The 19,046-nt window shown below is 40.8% G+C and overlaps 1 protein-coding gene across 1 annotated transcript in view; it reads right to left on the bottom strand.

Moving 5' to 3' along the window:
- COP1 (COP1 E3 ubiquitin ligase) overlaps window positions 1-19,040 on the bottom strand; it is a 124,972-nt gene extending 105,932 nt beyond the window's left edge. The window contains exons 1-6 of the mRNA XM_058030602.1: window positions 18,495-19,040; window positions 11,784-11,843; window positions 10,145-10,242; window positions 8,708-8,784; window positions 6,231-6,350; window positions 4,190-4,258 (exon numbers count right to left, since the gene is read on the bottom strand). Of these exons, the coding sequence (XP_057886585.1) occupies window positions 4,190-4,258; window positions 6,231-6,350; window positions 8,708-8,784; window positions 10,145-10,242; window positions 11,784-11,843; window positions 18,495-18,823 (753 nt within the window). The 5' untranslated portion in view covers window positions 18,824-19,040. The remainder of the gene's footprint in view (window positions 1-4,189; window positions 4,259-6,230; window positions 6,351-8,707; window positions 8,785-10,144; window positions 10,243-11,783; window positions 11,844-18,494) is intronic.
- Between the last annotated feature and the right edge of the window lie 6 nt (window positions 19,041-19,046).

Below are 19,046 nucleotides of genomic sequence, written 5' to 3'. Positions count from 1 at the left end.
ATGAAGTGACATCTGCCAAGGGAAACATGAATGCACCCAGAGAAAAGCACCTGTGTAGAACTTGATTTGTGATACCAATCATCAAGCTCAGTATTCTCCTTCAGTAAGCAATGGTGCTGCTTGACAGAAACACCATCAGGTAGCTGAGCTAATAGTATTTAAGCATAAATTATCTATATGATATATATGGTGCTGTTTAACTGTTTGAAGACATTCAAATACTGACCAGACAATTAGCAAGGTCTCTTCTTTAAAGTACTGAACATAAAAGTGGGGAGAATTAACTGATATAATCAGTTTGCTCACAAAGTGTTCAAGATGAGAGAACACGTGAACATTTAAAATTAACAAAGTTAAATTTGCAAAAGCATTTATGCAACACACGTATGAAAGCAAGAACTCTAAGAAGTCACAGGCAGCTGCATTTGGTTTCCTTGGAAAATAGTAATAAACAGCCACCACTACCAAGATATAATATTTCATTATTAAAGTTGACCTTCCAGACTTTTCAGTCCTTAATATCAACAGAACAGGACTCTGGATTAAAAAAACAAAAAGCAGAGTGTGCATTCAATTAACTGTGTACACATATGGAAAGGCACTCAGCCATGCTAAGTCTGCCTTAGGGACAGACATCCAACTGCTGTGAGTGATCAATACATTACTCCCCTCCAAAACTATTTGTTGTTTGTGTGAAAAAGTATTTTTAAGCTTTAGACATTTGTTTTCCATCTTTTCTAAAGTAAGACTTTTTTTTTTCTATTACTATTGCCAAGGATTTGGGTTTTTGCCATATTGCTCTAGGTCAAAAAGAAAACAAAATACATAAACTTCAAAAGAAAAAGGGCTTGCAAGCACCTTCGTGCAAAAAACATGCAGTAAATTCTAGCCTGAGAGATCAACATTTTGAAAAGTTATGAAGAGATCAAAACAGGATTTCTAATAGAAACTGCTGCAGGTGCTGAACCTCACATTTATCTTCTAGAGAAATTATGAGAAGGTGGCAAAGAGGCATTTGTCAAAAGACTTGACTGCACCAATATTCTGAAGTACAAGTCTAAAAGATAGTTTTCTTCTAGCTGTAAGCCCACTGCAATATGCTCAGAAGTCACCATTTCATTAATGCAAGAGAAAAAAAATCCATAATTTACGAGTGAAGTAGGCAAGGAGGGTTACAGGTGGTTAATCATCTGCTCTTAACTTGGGAAATACTATACAGGTACACTAGCTCTGAGGCAATATCTGTATTCAGTTACAAAAGTCCCTCTGTAAGAACTCGGAGTATGTAGTAAATGAAACTTGTTAATAAAATCTTGCACTAAATAGTATTCAAAGAGGTATATTAAGAAGCAAAGTTTAAAAAGTTCCATTAAACATTTAAGCCAAAAATTAGAAAGAAGAACTCAGGAGCATACATTAAAAAATAGTTTTTATTTATCAAGAACTTATCTTTACAGCTATGGCTTACTGAGTGAAATTGCATTTACTCTGCAGCTATCCAAGCTTGAATTAAGAAAGGAAAAAAGGTCATGCTCCTCCCCATAATATGACTCAATGATGTGCAATACATCACTGTTCCAGGGTCCACACATATTGCTTGAGCTCAGTTCTTAAACAGTCACTGTCAGAACCCAAAAAGTTCCTCTAACTACCTTGAAGGACTAGAGACCCTGACAGGGGGCTCAGAGATCTTAGCACAGAGTCAATTAAAACAATTACCAACTTTGTGCTAAAAGTTACAAACCACAAAAGTTTAAATAGAATGATGGTGAATTTATTACTAAGTGAAAATATAAAATTTTAAAGTTTTTAGAATAGAAGTTCAAGAAGCAAAATAAAAGAATCTGAGCATGTCCAGTCTCTCCTTCTTCTTGTCCTCCTCTTCTCCTGTAATAGCAGCACTTTTAGATTAAAAACAGTCTAAGTGATAAGTATTAAAAAATTATTGTAAATAATGTACACGTAGTTTTTTGTATTAAAAAATAACCACCCCAAAGTAGTCAGTATGCCTCAACCCAACCTACCAGACAAACCACAGCAAGCCAGAGAAAAAGTGTTATAGATAAAAAAAAAATAAATAAACAACCTTGAAAATGAGAGCCAAAGAATCTTGTTGTCTTCATCAGTCTCAAAGCTAAGAAAAAAAGACTTTCTAACACCTCAAAGTCATCTCAACACCAAAAACCTGGTCAAGTCACCTCTCACAGGATCAAAAGAAGCTACAGTGAACTTCAGAAGCTCTGATAGCCTTGACTGAATCATTAATATGGTCACTTAACCCTCCATACTCACCTTCCAGCCACCATCCCAGGCTTTCTGCAGTCTGGATACCTCACCACTGCCTTACCCCAAACTCCTCTGTTATCCCCACAAAGCCCCTCCAGAAAGGGGTGCTTGCCACAAGCTCCACCAGCTACAGAAAGGACCTCATCATTTACCAAAAAGGAAGCACCAATTTCTCTATGTGTAAACTGACTGCCAAGACAGATTTTGAGATATAAAACTACCCTAAGGACTGGTCTGTACTTTGCATGCATCTACCACTGATTTTTATCTTTCTTACCCTTATCAAGCAAGAGCAAAGACTGCTACAAGTCTGACAAGTCCTCATTTTCCTCAGAATAAATGGCAAGGCCAGACACTAAGCTCTAGGGCAGGGACAGAATTGACAGGCCTGCACAGAAGTCTTTGCAGATGTGACAGTCTGCATTTCACACTGGAATATAGAGAGGGGTACAAAATAACATAGAAGTAGTTCTGGCAACAGAGGGAATACACAAGCAGGGACATGGAGGAGCTGAAATAAACTATATTTCCCCAACTGCATTCAGAATGTTCTGAAGGCTGTTTTCAGAGATCTACAGACAAAATTAAGTTTCTTTGGCCTTAAAAGATGTTACCCTTTAAAAATTATTACTAAAGACAAAGAAACAGATACTGATGCAGATGAGAAAGGCATCCCAGGTACTGAAACTCACTGAATCAAGGTTGAAAGAGACCTTCAAGATGATCTAGTCCAACCACCACCATACTAACTCCTAAACCATATCCCGCAATCCATATCCAGATGCCTCTTGGACATGTCTATAGACTGTGACTCCACCAGCTCCCTGGGCAATTTACTCCAATACCTGACCACTCTTTCAGTGAAAACAATTTTTTCTAGTATCTAATCTGAACCTCTCCTGGTGCAGCTTGAGGTCATTTCCCCTCATCTTTTCACCTGAGACATGGCAGAAGAGCCTGACTCCCCCCACTACAACCTCCTGTCAGGCAGTTAGAGCAATGAGATCCCCACTGAGCCTTCTTTTCTCCACACTAAACAACCCCAGCTCTCTGAGCTGCTCCTTATAAGATCTTTTCCAGACCCTTCACCAGCTCTCTTGCCCTTCTCTGGACTTTCCACAACCCTTGTTGGTTTTGGCCATGGATATCTGTTGGTGGACAGACTCCAGACTTGCTTTGGAATGACTCCATAACCAGACCCTCAATCCATTCTGGATAAGGCTTCTTACACCCATACATGATTTCAAGTTTGAAATTAGTCACACTGTTGGGTCTTCTGTTCCTCACACCTTTTCTCAGAAACTGAGCACCACAAGAGCTCATCCTTCTACTGTTTTCATGATCATTTTTCTAGGTTTCTGGACTATTTGTGGTATCAGGGTTTATGCACTGCATAACCTTATAAAAGAAGAGTCCCAAACCATGTGTATCTGATTACAGAACCCTCTCATATTCCTTGAGACACTCATTTTAGGACAAACAAGGAAAAAGCACAGAATATTAATTCTTTTATGTCACCATATTAGTCATGCTATTTGATAAACTAAAGGAATAACTTGGTAGTGAAAATATTTTCACTCCATCCCAATCTTTGATATTTTTCTGTGTTGGGAAAACAATCTTCTTTCAAGAAATTGATGCTCATTTACACCAAGGAGTCTCTGTACTCCCACATGCTTCACCAGCTTGAGATGAGAAGGCAAATGATTAAAAATTGAAGCTGTCATACATAAAGAGATTAATTTCCCTTCAAACCCATGTGTCCGCTGCCTGAGATTTCCCCCAACACGCCTTGAGTTATTCTTTGCAGAAATAATGCCAGGCTGACACATCACTTCACCAGAAATGCACTGGGAGAAAGCAGCACACAACACTTCACCAACTGAAACACAAAACAAGTTACCTCTCGTTTGTTTCTCCTGGCAACTTTAAGGAATTCCATAAGGATCTGCAATTGGGCAGCATGGGACTCCTGTAACACAGCAAATAAGGAAGTGTAACTCTTCCATGTACATCAAGAGAAACAAATACTCATTTTACACACAGAAATCCACACAGCACACAAACTACTTTCATTTAGAGGTTACCAAGAGGAAAATAGCTTAAGGAGGATTTTTAAAATGTTTTTTTAGTTTTACTTTATCTCACAAGTCTTAAAGTTCTGTTTGGTTCACAGTGAGTTTTTATGTGAAGGCAACAGTCATTGTAACAGTTCTTAATAATAAGTTGAAATGCTTCTTTTTTTCTTTGGCTACTGCATCTGAAATAGATTTTGGGATACAGGTTCCTCAAAGACTGTCCTTCTACCCTGGAAGATCCTTAGCATCCACTTCATGATCAACATACTAAAGGATTAAGTATTTATATAAAAAAACACTTTTCCCAAAATTTACATTTATGCTTATGTAGAAGTTACTGCTGAAGATTTCTCCAGAGTGAAAGACAACAATAAAGTCACTGATGAAACTAAACCATCCCTATATATTTTTCATAACAGGTTTTTTATCTCAGCCATCTGCATTGTATTTTCACCCAAGAACTTGACAGGGCAAGATGAAGAGAACCATAAGAGTAAAAATAACTAAGACCTATATAAGAGCATTAATATAGCCCTAATCATATCACAGCATTCCAAGTTATTTTCACCACTTATCAAAATATTTATTATTAAAGGATTGTGAACATACATTTAAAAAGGATCAAGATATAGGAGCACACAAAATCCAGGAAAGGAGGAGGGGACAGGGAAGGTAAAGACATTGAATGCAAAACCACTATTTTTCTACAGTTATTTTTTACTCCCCATGATCTGATAATAAGTGTGAAGTAAGTAAAGCTAGACAAGAAAAATGCTTTTAAATTATTCTTTAAATGTCAGGTGTGATTTCACTTTTTAGGCTTAGCATCCTTAGAAGATATTCATACTCAGAAATACTTAAACAGTCATATGCCTTCTTTGCTTCAGATCTGTCACAAATCATACTAAAAGGTACACAGAGGAAAAAAGTTTTATTCTCTTTTTCCCTACCAAAACTTCACTGAACCACAAAAACATATTTACAAGTCCCCATGCAATAAGGCAACATAACAGTCAAGCATATTTTGGGGTTACTTTCTTTCCATCAGAACCACAAGTTGTAAATATTGATTCTTTAAGAGTGTATAATTAAGATATTCCCAATACAACTTTCACTCACATGTTTTAAAGCATTGTCAAAATCCACCCTTCTATTCAAAGTTCACTGGGTCAAATTCTGTAATAATCCAGTCTAATTTTAAGGTCTGGTTCACATAACTTGAAAATGATCACTTGAAATGAACAGCATGGAATGGCCAAATACACAGAGAACAAACCCAAACCAACCACATTTCAGTCAAACCATAGGAACAGCTTGCTTCATATTGGCTAAATCTACAAACCAGCTTCATAAACAAGACATCTGAACTTTTCTTTCAAACATTAAATACTGAAAAAGCCTTCAGGAAAGGTGGTCATTCAGATTCTAAGTGTTCCAGCAGAAACTAAAGGGTGTGATCCTTTTCACATGCTCACTGTGTTAATTCTTTAATCTATATTCTGGACTTGTTCATCCTTATTACTAAGAAAGATCTGACATTTACTTGTGCAACAGACAATTAGCAAACTTCTTCACGTGCTTGTCTGTGTCCTATGAATCATTTTCTCTTATCCTTTTCTGTTTTCCCTGCTTGTTTATACAACCCTGCCAGCAACAGCATTATAAGCATGTTATGGGCATCACAGCTGAGATGTTACTTCACTACAAAGGTCAGCAAAACAGCCACCTTTTAAACACCAAAACACAAAAGAAAATACTAAGCAATTAATTCACCAACAGAATCTCGCTTCCAGGAAAAGGTATCAAAAGAAAAAAAAACAAACTTGTAAATACACAGTGTTCATTTAAAAAAGAGAAATTTCTTACTGCTTCCAACTGCTTCTTCTTTTGCACCAGCAGCTCCAGCATCAGGTTGACATTGGCTAAGTCAAGATTGTCTTGATCAGTTCCCAACAAATCTTGAATTATCTGCCACCTGTGGCCATTCTAAAAAGAGAACAAGAGATGTGGAAGAGATGGTGAGTCCAAGCCATCCAGGGCTGCATAAGCCATCCAACAACAGCTATTAAAAGCAACACAGCAATATTTCATCACTGTAAAACTGCAACCCAGTTTTCATGCACTCAGATGCCCAATTCTGCCATGTGTGAAGGATATGGCTCCTCTGACCTACTGTGGAACTTCTTATCTTATTTGGAATATATTTGTGCTTCATGAAAGCATATTTGCTGCTGCTGCTGGGAAAAGATTATTTCACAGCAACAATTTTATCTGATTTGTGCCCCAGCTTCTGAGAACATGCTTCTTTGGAGAGGAAAAAAAAAACCCTTCACATTTATCCAAGCTTAGCTGGATTACATCTGAAATACTGTTATGCACCAATACCTTTTAATTTTTTTAAGATCAAGTAATAGGTAAAACCCTCATGCTAAACTCAAATCAAAGAGGGTAGTATCAGCTTATTTTTCCTACTGTCACCTTTCAGATTACTCGTCCTAAGTGTAAGGGAAATGTGAAAGCTGGGAAGAAGATGGAGCTCATCAGGTTGATCTCATTTAAACTGCTTGGAGCTGTGGTGGACTCCTCAGAGAGCCAAAATATTACTATACAGCCCATTCTTCCCTGAAGGCTCGTTTCTCTTCTTCTTATCAATAAAAAAGGTATCTTTAAGCACAGGAAAATCAGAATAATAGGTTAATGCCAGCACAGCTTTACATCAAAAAGCTTCAGGAACCAACAGGAACAGCTGAGACGTCTAAAGAACACCTAAGAAACAAAACTGGACTAAAAAATCCTGTCCTAAAAAAGCTATGACGCTAAATCAATTTATTTAAATTGGCAAGAACTAGAAATACCATCCAGTCTAAATCAGATAGTCTCAAGGGCTGTAGCCTTTTTCTATTAAGTACATTAAGAAAAATAAAATATATAACATCCATATAGAATGCACAATTTTCATACAGTGCTCAACAGAACCTATGGAAACTATTCAGCCAAAAAGTCAATTTCAATCTGGAGTAATTGGGGAAAAACCCATGGTTTTTAAGCAAGTGAACAAGATTTGAGACACATTTTAACAGACTAATGCACTAGTTAATTGTGCTACTGCTAAACTACTCAAGTGTTCAAACATGCCTTAACATGATTTCTTAATGAGACCATGACTATTGCATTTGCTGCAATGTGTCTTGGATGACTTCCCCTAACACCAAAAGTAATAAAAGGCACATTAAAGAAGGGACACAGAAGCAACATTACTCTTTTTTAGATGTGTGTATTTTTATTTGCTTCCAAAAGGTAGACACACCACTGTTTTGGGCATGAAGTCATGGTAGATTGTCCACTTATTGATAATTATCAAAAATAGGTGCATCTACAAGCAGAGCTTTTAAAGGGTAAAACCAATTTCCAAGAAGCTACTGTATATGCCCTTCAGGTCAATTGTGTGCACTTCAAACCATATCTGGTTTATGCATATTTTATATTAAACATGGTATATGCATATTTTATAATGAATATAAAACTGAGTAAACAAATGAATCTTTAAAGAATGCTCTTTGCAAACACTGACAGCACCAGCTTCTGCAACACAGCCCTTAAATTAATACCACTTTAATATAAGCTTTTAGAAACAGGTACTCCATGGTTTTTAATATTATTTTGCAATCTTATTTATGAATTACAAAAGACAAGGACGTCAGACATAGCAGGTCAAGCATGAAAGTTTTTTGGCTCATGTCATATATTCTTTTTGATCTTAATGCACAAGAGCATCCACAGGTGCTGTAGAGAGGTCCTGATGAACTGAGGATACAGATCCTGCTCTGACTCTGTGACATGAAGCAAGTCTAGAAGATATCCAGGCAGTTTTTTGTGGCATCTGAACCACAACACCAGACTCCAAACGTATCTTTCTCCCTCTTGTGGTTGGTATCAGCATTCCTGCAGTTTCCTGATAGAACATAGCTCCTCACATGTGATCAGACAAGCCCATGGCACTTCTAATCATTCACTGCTCTCATTGTAGCTGTAATTTCCAACACTCAAGGAAAATTATTACCTTTAAACAAGTGTACTTCCATGGGCAGTTTCCCAGGTTATATGCAATACATCAAAGGACACTTGCCTATGCTAACACAGCTTCTCTCTGCACATATTGCTGGAGGAAGAACAGCAGTTAACAAGGTAGAAGGGATCTACTGCCACTGATATTGGTATTATTCCCTCTTAAAGCAAGTTAAAGCATCAGCTTAGCAGTGCAATCTCTTCTCAGTTAAGCCATGTAATTACAAATGCTGCACAGAATCATTAAATAAATATAAAGTAAAAAAGTTGGAACATACGGTGCTACTCACTGAATGGTCCAGTTTGAGTCTTTTCTCCTCAGATCTTTGCTTCTGTTTAAGAATTAATTCATTAACTAAAAAAAAATAAATAAGATACCAAAGAGATTTATTTAAAGTTCACCAAAACAGTATGTAAGACTACCTCAATGTATTTACTTTAGTTACTAATTCCACTGTAAGATGTTTTTCAGTAATTAAAACAGTAGAAGATGTCTCCACTTTTTTTTCCTTACCAATTTATTCTGTGGAGGTTTTTTGTAACATATATAAATACTTTTTAGTAATCATCAACAAATGCAATGTCTACACATTCTCCAAATTGATTCAGTTCCTTTTTCTAAACACCCATGGTTCCCTGAGAAAGTTCTTCAACTCCAAGGCAAAAGTATATCACAGAAGAGTATTAGGGAGATAAATCAGGTAATGTTCTATTATAGGCCAAAAAAAAAAAAAAAAAAAAAAAAAAAAAAAAAAAAAAGCACAGCTGAATAGAACAACTTTTTCCTTGAATTTTCATGTGCATTTCTAAAGATATACTTTTGCTATAATTTAATTTTCACCAATCTAGAGAATGCAAAGAGAAAGATAACTTCAATCCTTTGTACACATATACACACAAGCTCTTCCCCCTTCAATACATACCTCAAATCCCTGGACACAGAAGTGTGCAAACACTCTTTGGCCCAACATGCACTCCAAGACCTGCCTCAGCACCATCTCCAGCACAACATGATTAGGTCTAAATCAGGATGCCCATTGCTGAAGCATTCCTTGGCTACTGTGGCTTTTCAGATATTTATTATTAAATTGCTATCTCAGCACACAAAATCAACATTTGCTCCAATTTGGTATTTCACACTGCAATGTGTTTCCTTTAATCTTTTCTCCACAAAACTAAGTTTTAAAGTGAATTTTCACCCAGCAACATGTATTCCCTCTTTAAGAGGAAGTTAGGATTGCATATAGGTACATGTATGAATATTTTCTCTGTATCTGATTTACACCTACATCCATCACGTGAGCCTCACTACTGCAGCCAAAAGAGCACAGTATCTAACACAGCCTCCACCCTTTCAGTGTCCAAGCTTTGTAAACAGGCCATATCCTTTATTACTAGGCAGACAAGAGTGCAAGAAAATAAAAGTAAAGAGATTCACATCTCTAGCCATAAGAAAAACAGCTTTGCTTTTCACAGTATGGAAACAGCAGCAAGTTAATCTCACGACTGTCACTAAGCACACAGAACTGGTGGAGGCAGTGCAGTATTAACAATTTATAGCACTAACCTTTTTCATATAAAAATGACAACCAAGGGGCTGATATTTGGATTTTATGTTCAACATCCAGAAGACTGTAATTTACAGGACAAATTTACAAGTGCCTTCCTTCCTTAACAACTAAGATGTTTCTCATGCAAGTAAGCCTAAAGCTCACCTAAGAAGTTGGGATAAAGATGATCTATGTTGTCCACAACATAGTTGCATTTGGGACATCTGTTATTGTCCTCCAGGCTCTGGTGAATACATTTATAGCTGTTCAAAAACAAAAAACAAGAAACAAAACAAGTGAGCCCACACGAAGGAACAAAACATAAGCACAAGGTAAATAATATCAGCCTTAGACAAGGTGCATTGTTTGTGTTGCCAGCTAACAGCTGTGCTGCCAAGAACCTACAGTGGAGTCAAAATGTTCCAGTGTTTGAACTCAGAGTGTGCTACAGCAGAAAGCAAAGGTTTCTGGCAAGGATTACAAAATTTAGTCAAGTACTTCACTCTTATTTCCCTGAGGATTACTGCAATGTGGATACTCCAGCCACAACACCATCTCAGATTCATGCTCCCCCACCACTTCCACAGGCAGAGGTAGCAAACAGATTGAATTACTCAAAAGCAACTCTTCTAGATTAGCTGAATACTTAGCAATCAACATTAAAAGCATTTTAGGTAATTGAGCAGAGGAAACACCTTCACCAACTTCTTCTATTTCCCCCCACAACTGCTTTTCTTACTATCAGTGGCTTCAGAGGTGCTCACTCTTGAATTGGGGGACAGAAGAATAAGAGGATGCACTTTAGCATCAGGTTTAAAAGAGCCTGCTTGAAGTCAGAGCCTGATAGAGACACCAGATATAACATTGCTCCACTCCTAATAAAAGTATTACAATGTTTCTCATCTTGGCCCTCTAAAAAGTTACAGGTCACAGGGATAAAGTGTTTCCACAGAGGGCACAAAGTCCGCTGCTATCTCACCCGTTGCAAATCAAAGCTCTTCTGAAAGTTACCTAAATCTGCTGCCTGAGAAAGTACTTTATACTACTATAATACCACTTCTTACAAGGTTTATTTCTAATTAGCAGGCACCATAAGAGTATAACATAGACAGGACACTATAGGACATCATGGTTCAACATTTGTACCAATCCCTAGAGGAGATGAGAACTACAAGTGGCTCCAGAAGCGCCCCTAGAGGGTTCTTGCACTTCTCCATGGAAGATGTGCTCCTCATGGCACCCAGAGATAACACACTGAAAAGTGAATGGGGCCAAGCCAATTCAACACAACAGGAAAGCCTGAAGCACATCCTCTCTCACAAGGTCTAAAATAATTGCAATGCACAATGTGCAAGCCACTTCAAACTGTGCACAGTCTTGCACAAAGGCAAGGAGGAGCTGCCAACACTGCTCTCAACACCTCTAAAGAGGTGATGCCAATAGAGATAAATTAACAAACTGCTCTGACTCTGGATAGTGGGTGTTACCAGCACCTTATGAACATTCTATTTATTTACAGAGGAAATATGGTGGCACAGCACTACTTCTTAAAGACACTTGGATTTTTTTTCTTTTTAATCTAACAGGTACCCATCTTTAAAAAATTTATTTCAACCTCCTTCTTCAGTGTAGGGACAAAAGACAGAAAAGAAACAAACTCAGAATGAAAGGGTAGGGACAAAAGACAGAAAAGAAACAAACTCAGAATGAAAGGGTATCACAGCAACACCTGCCTGTGTTACAAATCTCTTACAAATGCTGTAAGAGATGGACATTTTTTCTAATACAAGAAACCAAATATTACCAGAAGCTGTGTCCACATTTCGTCATGTAGGCCTCTTCAATCATATCAAAACAGATGGGGCTGGAAACAAAGCAAAACAAAAATCAGAAAGATGTCTTTTTTATGTTAAAATATGAAGAAAAGTTATTATTAACTCAAAGCAACCACTTAATTATGCTTAGGTAATAATCTCCTGTATGCAAATCGAAAGGACATACTAATGCAACAGCAACCAAGCAGTATAAAGATCAAAAGGGCAATCCACAGTTCTTTGAACTCTGAATGATACTGTAGTTTGCTACAATTAGAAACCAGTAAGTGTTCACCCTTAAGCTTTTAACACCTGCAGACAACCCAAGGCCAGAGGATCTTCAACAAGCAACGCTGCAGGAAAACCTTCACACTATCTGAACTAGGGTTCAAACAAAAAGTAAAAAAAAAAAACTGGCTTTTTTTACAGGAATAGACAATGAGTATATAAATGATACCAAAACCAGTCTCTCCTTTTTTTTTTTCAGACAATAGCTATCTATAATTTTTAAAAGCGGCACAAAGAGGCAGAGCAGATCAGCAATAGCAATGATGTCATGAGAACAAGGACTAATAAATGGGTGGAGAAGGTGCAAACGAGGGGGTGTGCCTGCAGAGCACTGCCAGGGTTGAGGCTGCAGGAGAGTAGGATGAAACCAACAGGCAGCAGGTGAGACCAAGCCAAAGTGGGAAAGGTGGAATAACGAGTTAGTGACCAGAGCACAGCCAGCTCTCTGTGAGCGATCACCAAGAACCAAGCAGGGACGTGAAGAGAAGGATGTGTGAGTAAGCAGTGCTCCACAGGAACCTGAGCACAACAGGAGACAGGAATCCAGTGAGATAGGAAGAAATCTGGCTCCTCTGTCTGTGACATGTTTGAAAGGAAAATGAAACACAAATGAAAGAAGAGGAATGCTGCATCCATCATACTTCCAGTGACTCCTGTGGCTGCTCTCCCTGCTAGCTGGTGGGATTTGCTGTCACAAATCATCTCCAGGTCTTGGCAAGCTATCCAGCAAGATGCCACGGGCAGCAACATCACAATTCTGCACATAACACATGGATCAGCTGGGTCACAAGCTTCAGCTTGTTTTCACTGCCTTACAGAGACCCAAACGCTCCCCTCTCACTCCCTCAAGTCCACACCAATCTCAGTTCCGAGAGGCTTCCACCAGCACTTGTTTTCTTCATAAACAGCCTCCTCCCACCTTCTGCCAACAAGACAGTTCTCACCGAAGGAGCTGTTAATAAACTGTTAACAACTTCTGCGAAGCAGGAATCTTTTCTGCATCCAAAGCTCAGATCAGACTGAAAAAAGCAATGTTTGTCTGAGCAGGGGAGGGGAGCATCTCCACAGAAGGCATTCCCCATTCTGTAATCTATTTTAGAGTTTACTAATGTATACTCTATATAAGTACAGTTGTTACCCCATTAGAAAAGAAATCTCAACAAAAACAGGAGAGAGGAGACACCTTAAATACTTTTTAAGCACACAGAGATGAAGCTGTGGCCCCTGCTCTGAATCACTATACTGGAAAACACAGCTGTCATGAAAGGTTTGTCCAGCCTAACATACAAGCCAGGTTGTCCTAAATATTCCATCAAATCACCAGTATAAACACAACATAAAGGGAAACAAATCAAACCAGAATGCTACTCTCTGAACCGACTGAGCCATCTCAAAAGAGGCCTCAAAAATAATTAATACACACCTGTTCTTCTTCCACCCTGACAGACCTTTTTCTACACTTGCCTTGAGTAGCACCAACTTCAGGAGTCCAGGTCACTTTTTTCAAGTTGTTTAGTTTCAAGGCACTGTTTAGTCAGAGTAAATCACAAACTCAGCCAGCATGGGCTGATTATTAGGAGAATAAGGAGGATAAGGCACCTCTGAATTCTGTTAGCTGGACTTGAAAAGAGCAAGTCTAAGACTTAGGGTTAGATGAGTATCTAATTGTAGTTTCTCCCTACTGGCACTGGTGGTGAACAATTCAACTGCTTGACCTTCTATTCACACTGATGTATATGCTCTGTGTCATGCCAGAAACTGCTATTCCCCACGGGGCCAGAGGTGATGCTCCTAATGCCCTGCAGCAATCAACAAGGCTGTGACGCTCCCCTGTCTGCAGGAGAACATCACAAATTAGAGCTAAAATAGGAAGATTACCTCCTAACATGCCAGCCACACGAGATCACTGTTCCCAAACTACTCCTTCATACCAGTTTGACTGGAGAAGTGACAGAGCCAAAACAGTTGAGAAAAAGCAATCAGAGCCAACAAATAGAGCTATTCAGTACCAGGGACATCATTAAAGGTACTGAAGGTTCCATTAAGAACTGTTTCCCCTGAAATGCTCCCTGATTTACAAGTGGAAACAAGATTGATATATTTTAATACATACTGAAGCCAAGCTGACTGCAACACGTGAAAGTTGCTATGCAACAGTTGTTTGAAGCTAATCTAACACAAAGGGAAAGTTAAGAAAGAAGTGGAGGGATGGGAACTTGCGACATGTTACAGTTTGTAGTGTAACTGCAGCTGGGAAGCACAAGCGTGGTGCAATCAAGGCTTCTGCGCATGAGGCAGCTGATTCTCTACTTGACTTAAGCAGAAATCAGGTTAAAACGATGCAAACAACTTCAGCAAGTCAAAAACGTCACTGATCTCTGGGAAATAAGGCATCAGTAACTATGTTTTATTAAACACTATGTTTAATCCAGCACGGCAAAGGTTTACCATTCTTTCCCTGCAGGGCAGACCTCAAACATTTTAAACATCTACCTTAATCAAGTTCATGGCTCTAAGTTTTACCAGTTGTTTTCCAGGCACCTCTCAAGAGTGCTAATGTCACCCTACTGCTCCACAAACACCTGGCTGAAGTGGTCACTATGATATTTAAACACACTTCAACAGCAAACAAGTTTCACTATAGTGCCTGCCTCCTATTCAGCTCCTCTCTGGTCTAATCAGAGACCAGGACTTCTGCAGGCTCTGTCCTTCCCATGGAAGGTGGCAGGGTTAAAGATCACTGCTGGTACTATCTACTCACTATGAAGCTCTAATGTAACAACAGGTAGTAAAACTCCTGGTACATGGTATGCCAACAGCTTGCTGTGTTTTTAGTTTGTGACTTCAGGGCAAATTTGTAATATTCCTTACTAAAATTGCTTTCCAGACCACAAAAATGGGAATGACTACACTCAGCCCATGCCTGGATTAACAGGTAACCAGCTCAGGAAAGAACTGGTTTTAAAAAGCCATGAACCTGCAAGCCCAGGTGGCACACAGCCCTTCCCACAGCTGAGCTGTGGTTCTGGGTGCTGAACTCCAGATCAGCATGCAACACCCCCCTCCCATCCACGATTTGTGCCAGAGCTCAGAAACAAGGACTGCTATGGAGCAGGCACTGAAGAGCCAGGTGAGAGCCGCTCCTTGCAGGGAGCCAAGCAGACAGTAACTGGTTTTAACGAGGTTTAGTCAACCACTAACTGGGAGGGCTAATACAAGGCCTGGGAAAACTAAGCAATTACATTGCTGGGCAGCAGAAAATCACCTGATTAGAGAAGCCCCTCTCAGACACTCTCCAGGCAAGTGGAAAGACACCTGGCTACAGGAGCAGCACAAAAATACCTTTATGTTCTGCAGCCTGCACTAAGAGAAACAAAGTTTTCCCTTTTATAATAAAGTTCTCCACTAAGTCAGACCCACCTGCAGTCCTGACTGGAGTTACACACTTCCAGGCAGAAGGTGACACACACCACAAACAGGAGACACCTGCAAACTCCTGAGCATACACCTGCTAAACATTTCACAACCCAAAGCAGCAAAACATGACAACGTTTACCCTGGAGCCTCTGCCTCACTTGAGACAGTGCTTCCAGAATACAGACAGGGAGGTCTGATATTAACATGACTGAGAGGATTTGCACTTGCACCTTGATGTTCAAAACTCACCCAAACTTTTCTCTTTCCCACCTTCCACCTGGTACAGGCACAACCTACCACTGAGTTTACAGCCGTGGCTAACAGCAACTCACAGCTCATGTTCAGAAAAATTATCAAGTGCTCTCTGCAGCTGGCAGCATCTTGAATTATCCTTACAGAGGCAAAAAGGGCATAGGGGGAAGCTTCTGTTTCTCACATTGAGATATGTAAAGCTTGTTTAAATCAATTATTTAAATGAACACACACCTGCCTTCTTGAACATTGCTCAAAACTCCAGAGCTGCCCAGTTTGGTTTATTTCTACAGAACTGTATTGCTAACTCAAATTAAAAAAAAGATGGATACTGTTATTTGAAGCTAGAACAATAATAAGTAAGAACAAGCTCTTTAGCCCACAGAAATATAGAGCAGTGAAAAACCCAAGTTAACTATAATCATTGTCTGCTCTTAAAGCTTCTGACCTGCACTTCAGTATGCTCAGTGTGGCTCTTGTAAATACTAAGAAAAGACATTTTGCCCTGAGTACTACCGGGCTGATTTCTTTCCTCTCACTTGTTCAGTCAGTGGTGCTTCTCAATGAAGAGAAAACAGCTAATTACAGGTTCTCCTTAAGGCATGTACAGTACTTACCTGCAGAAAAAAAAGCAAGAACCTCAGCTTTCTGAGCCATCTAAAAATATGTCAAGTTTACAAATTGGTTATGGGTGTAATTTCCTTTCCAAACCCCTCATTTCTACAACAGACAACAAAATAGGAAATAAGAGCTGACTGGAAAGGGCAGGGAGCCATGCTGGCAGAACTCTACTGCCACAGTGTAAGAGTAGAGGAAACAGAGGAGAATGGGGACTTGTAATTGTGTTCATACTCCATCACCAGAAAACTTGTGGGCAACTGAGCTCACACCAAGAGCTCTTAAATCCACCTAACATGGCCTAGAACCAGAGCAGGGCATCAGCTGATGACAGCAGTCCTCTCATCCCCATTCTGCTACTGAGCAAACTACTAACTACAGTAACAAGCAGTAATTTTTGACTGTTACTTATTCCTAAAAAGAATTACTTACTGTTTTTCTTGCCACTAGCTTCTTAGCAGCTTCAGGTTTTCACTTCAGCAGCAAAGGTATTTCCTATCAACTCTGCTAAACACTTTACAAGCTGTACAGTTAAGCCACAGGGTTTTGAGACAATACCTGTCCTCTGGGAGATGCCTCACATCCAATCCTCACCTGTAAGTCAGAGCTTACATTAGAGCAGTCAAAATCATCTTGGAAGCTGTGGCCCACTTATAATCTTTTTTTTTTTTTACTATTTCCTTTCCATACATGACTTTCCTACAACTTGATCTTCCTCCCACTACTCTTCCCTGTTTGCCTTTTTCTCTAAGGGCCTAACCTGACTTCCTGTTCTCACATTTTGACACATCCAACCAGCTACAAAAATCAAACCTACTTCTCATGTTGGATGGTTTGAAACCCACCCAGCAACAGGTTCTCTTCAAAACTACAAATTACCAACAGTTCTCACACCATGGGCCTTAGTTTGCCAATTATGCTGAAAGGTGATTTCCAGCTATGAGCTACAGCTGGATGGCTGGATGCTAGAAAACAACATGTGAAAAATGTTTAAACCATCACAGAAGAAATTCCCTACTAATCTGGTTTTAGGGGCCTGCCTGACACAAAACTTATTGCTGTTTTAAACTAGACAACCTTTCCCAGCAACACGGGCAAACCAAGCCAGCTTTGCTGGAGCTATCAACCATCATGAGGCTCCTTGGAGTCCCTTCAGAGGGGCACTTAACCCTCTGCTGAATCCTCTTCCCAAGATGAGAGGGCTCCAGACCACCTGAGGTCACACTGTCCAGGAAAGCAAGGCAGCTGCTGTGTTGTCAGAACATCTCGTGCTGCAGGGCCTTTCCAACAACTTGGGTGCACTCAAGGAGGAACCTGCCAGGAATAACCTGATTCTGCTTAAAAATAGAGAGGGTGGAGGCAATGCTGCTACACAGGGCTAAAACCAGACAAAACCAGAGAATCAGGCTGGAAAAGACCTCTGAGATCAAGTCCAACCTATGACCCCATACCACCATATCAACTAGTGGTGTCAACTAGCTGAGTGCTGTGTTCAGTTGTTCTCTGAATAGCTCCAGGGACGGTGACTCCACCACCACCCTGGGCATAACCAACCCTTCTAGGAAGAAATTTTTCCTAACATCCAACCTAAACCTCCCCTGGCGCAGCTTAAGTCTGTGTCCACTTGTCCTGTTGCTAGCTAACAGAGAGGAGACTCTGATCCCCACCTGGCTGCAACATCCTGTCACAAAGTTCTAAAAAGTGATAAAGTCCCCCTCTGAGCTGCTTCTCCTCCCTGGGCTCCCCATCTGCCCTCCCAGCTGGTCCTGGTGCTCCAGCCCCTTCCCCAGCCCCGCTGCCCTTTTCTGGACCCTCTCTAACAGCTCCATGTCCTTCCTGAATTGAGAGGCCCAGAAGTGGACACAGGACTGGAGGTGCGGCCTCAGCAGAGCCCAGCACAGAGGGACAATCGCTTCCCTGGCCCTGCTGGCCACACCATTTCAGACAGAGAGAGGCACAAAAGAGGGAAAAGCCCAAAGCCACAATCCCCGGAGGGCAGCAGCCGCTCCAGCGCCAGGAGGGGCTGCCGGCTGCTCCCTCCTCCCGCCGCTATTCCACACACACTCCCCAGGCTTCCCAACGGCATGGCGGCGCCCCGGCTTCCCCCAGCGACATATCGCCCTCACCACACGAAGTCGTTGCTCTTGTCCTCGTAGGAGTTCATGAGCCCGTTGCAGAGCGGAGTGAGCAGCGGCCTCTTCCTGCCGCCGCCCCCCGGCGCCGCGGAGGAGCCGCCGGGCCGCGCCGCCCCCGCCGCCAGCCGGGCCAGCCCCGCGCCCGACCCCGACACGGCCGCCGCCACCAGCACGGGCGGCGCGGCGGCGCGGCCCGAGGAGGACGAGCCGGGGGCCATGGCCGCCGAAGAGGAGGAGGAGGATGACGAGGAAGAGGAGGAAGAGGAGGCCGGTGTGGCGGCGGGCGGCACGGCGGGGTGCGGCGGGCGGCTGCTCGACATGCCGAGGCCGGGCCGGGCCGGGCGGAGCGGCCTCAGCGCATCCCCGTGCGCACGGAGAAAAATTAAGTTCCTTCAAAGAAAAAAAATAAAAAGAGGGGGAAGGGACCAAAAAAAAAAAAAAAAAAAAAAAGAAAAAGGAGAAAATCCCACAATTAAAAAAAAAATAAAAAATCCAAACCAAAACGGCGGCCCCGGCGCGGCGCTTGTTCAAGCTTTATTGACA

Source organism: Melospiza georgiana, chromosome 9 (genome assembly GCF_028018845.1).
Source record: "Melospiza georgiana isolate bMelGeo1 chromosome 9, bMelGeo1.pri, whole genome shotgun sequence".
In the NCBI taxonomy this organism is placed as follows: Eukaryota; Metazoa; Chordata; class Aves; order Passeriformes; family Passerellidae; genus Melospiza; species Melospiza georgiana.
Note: the sequence above shows the minus strand (reverse complement) of the source record. Positions and strands in the feature narration are given on the sequence as shown.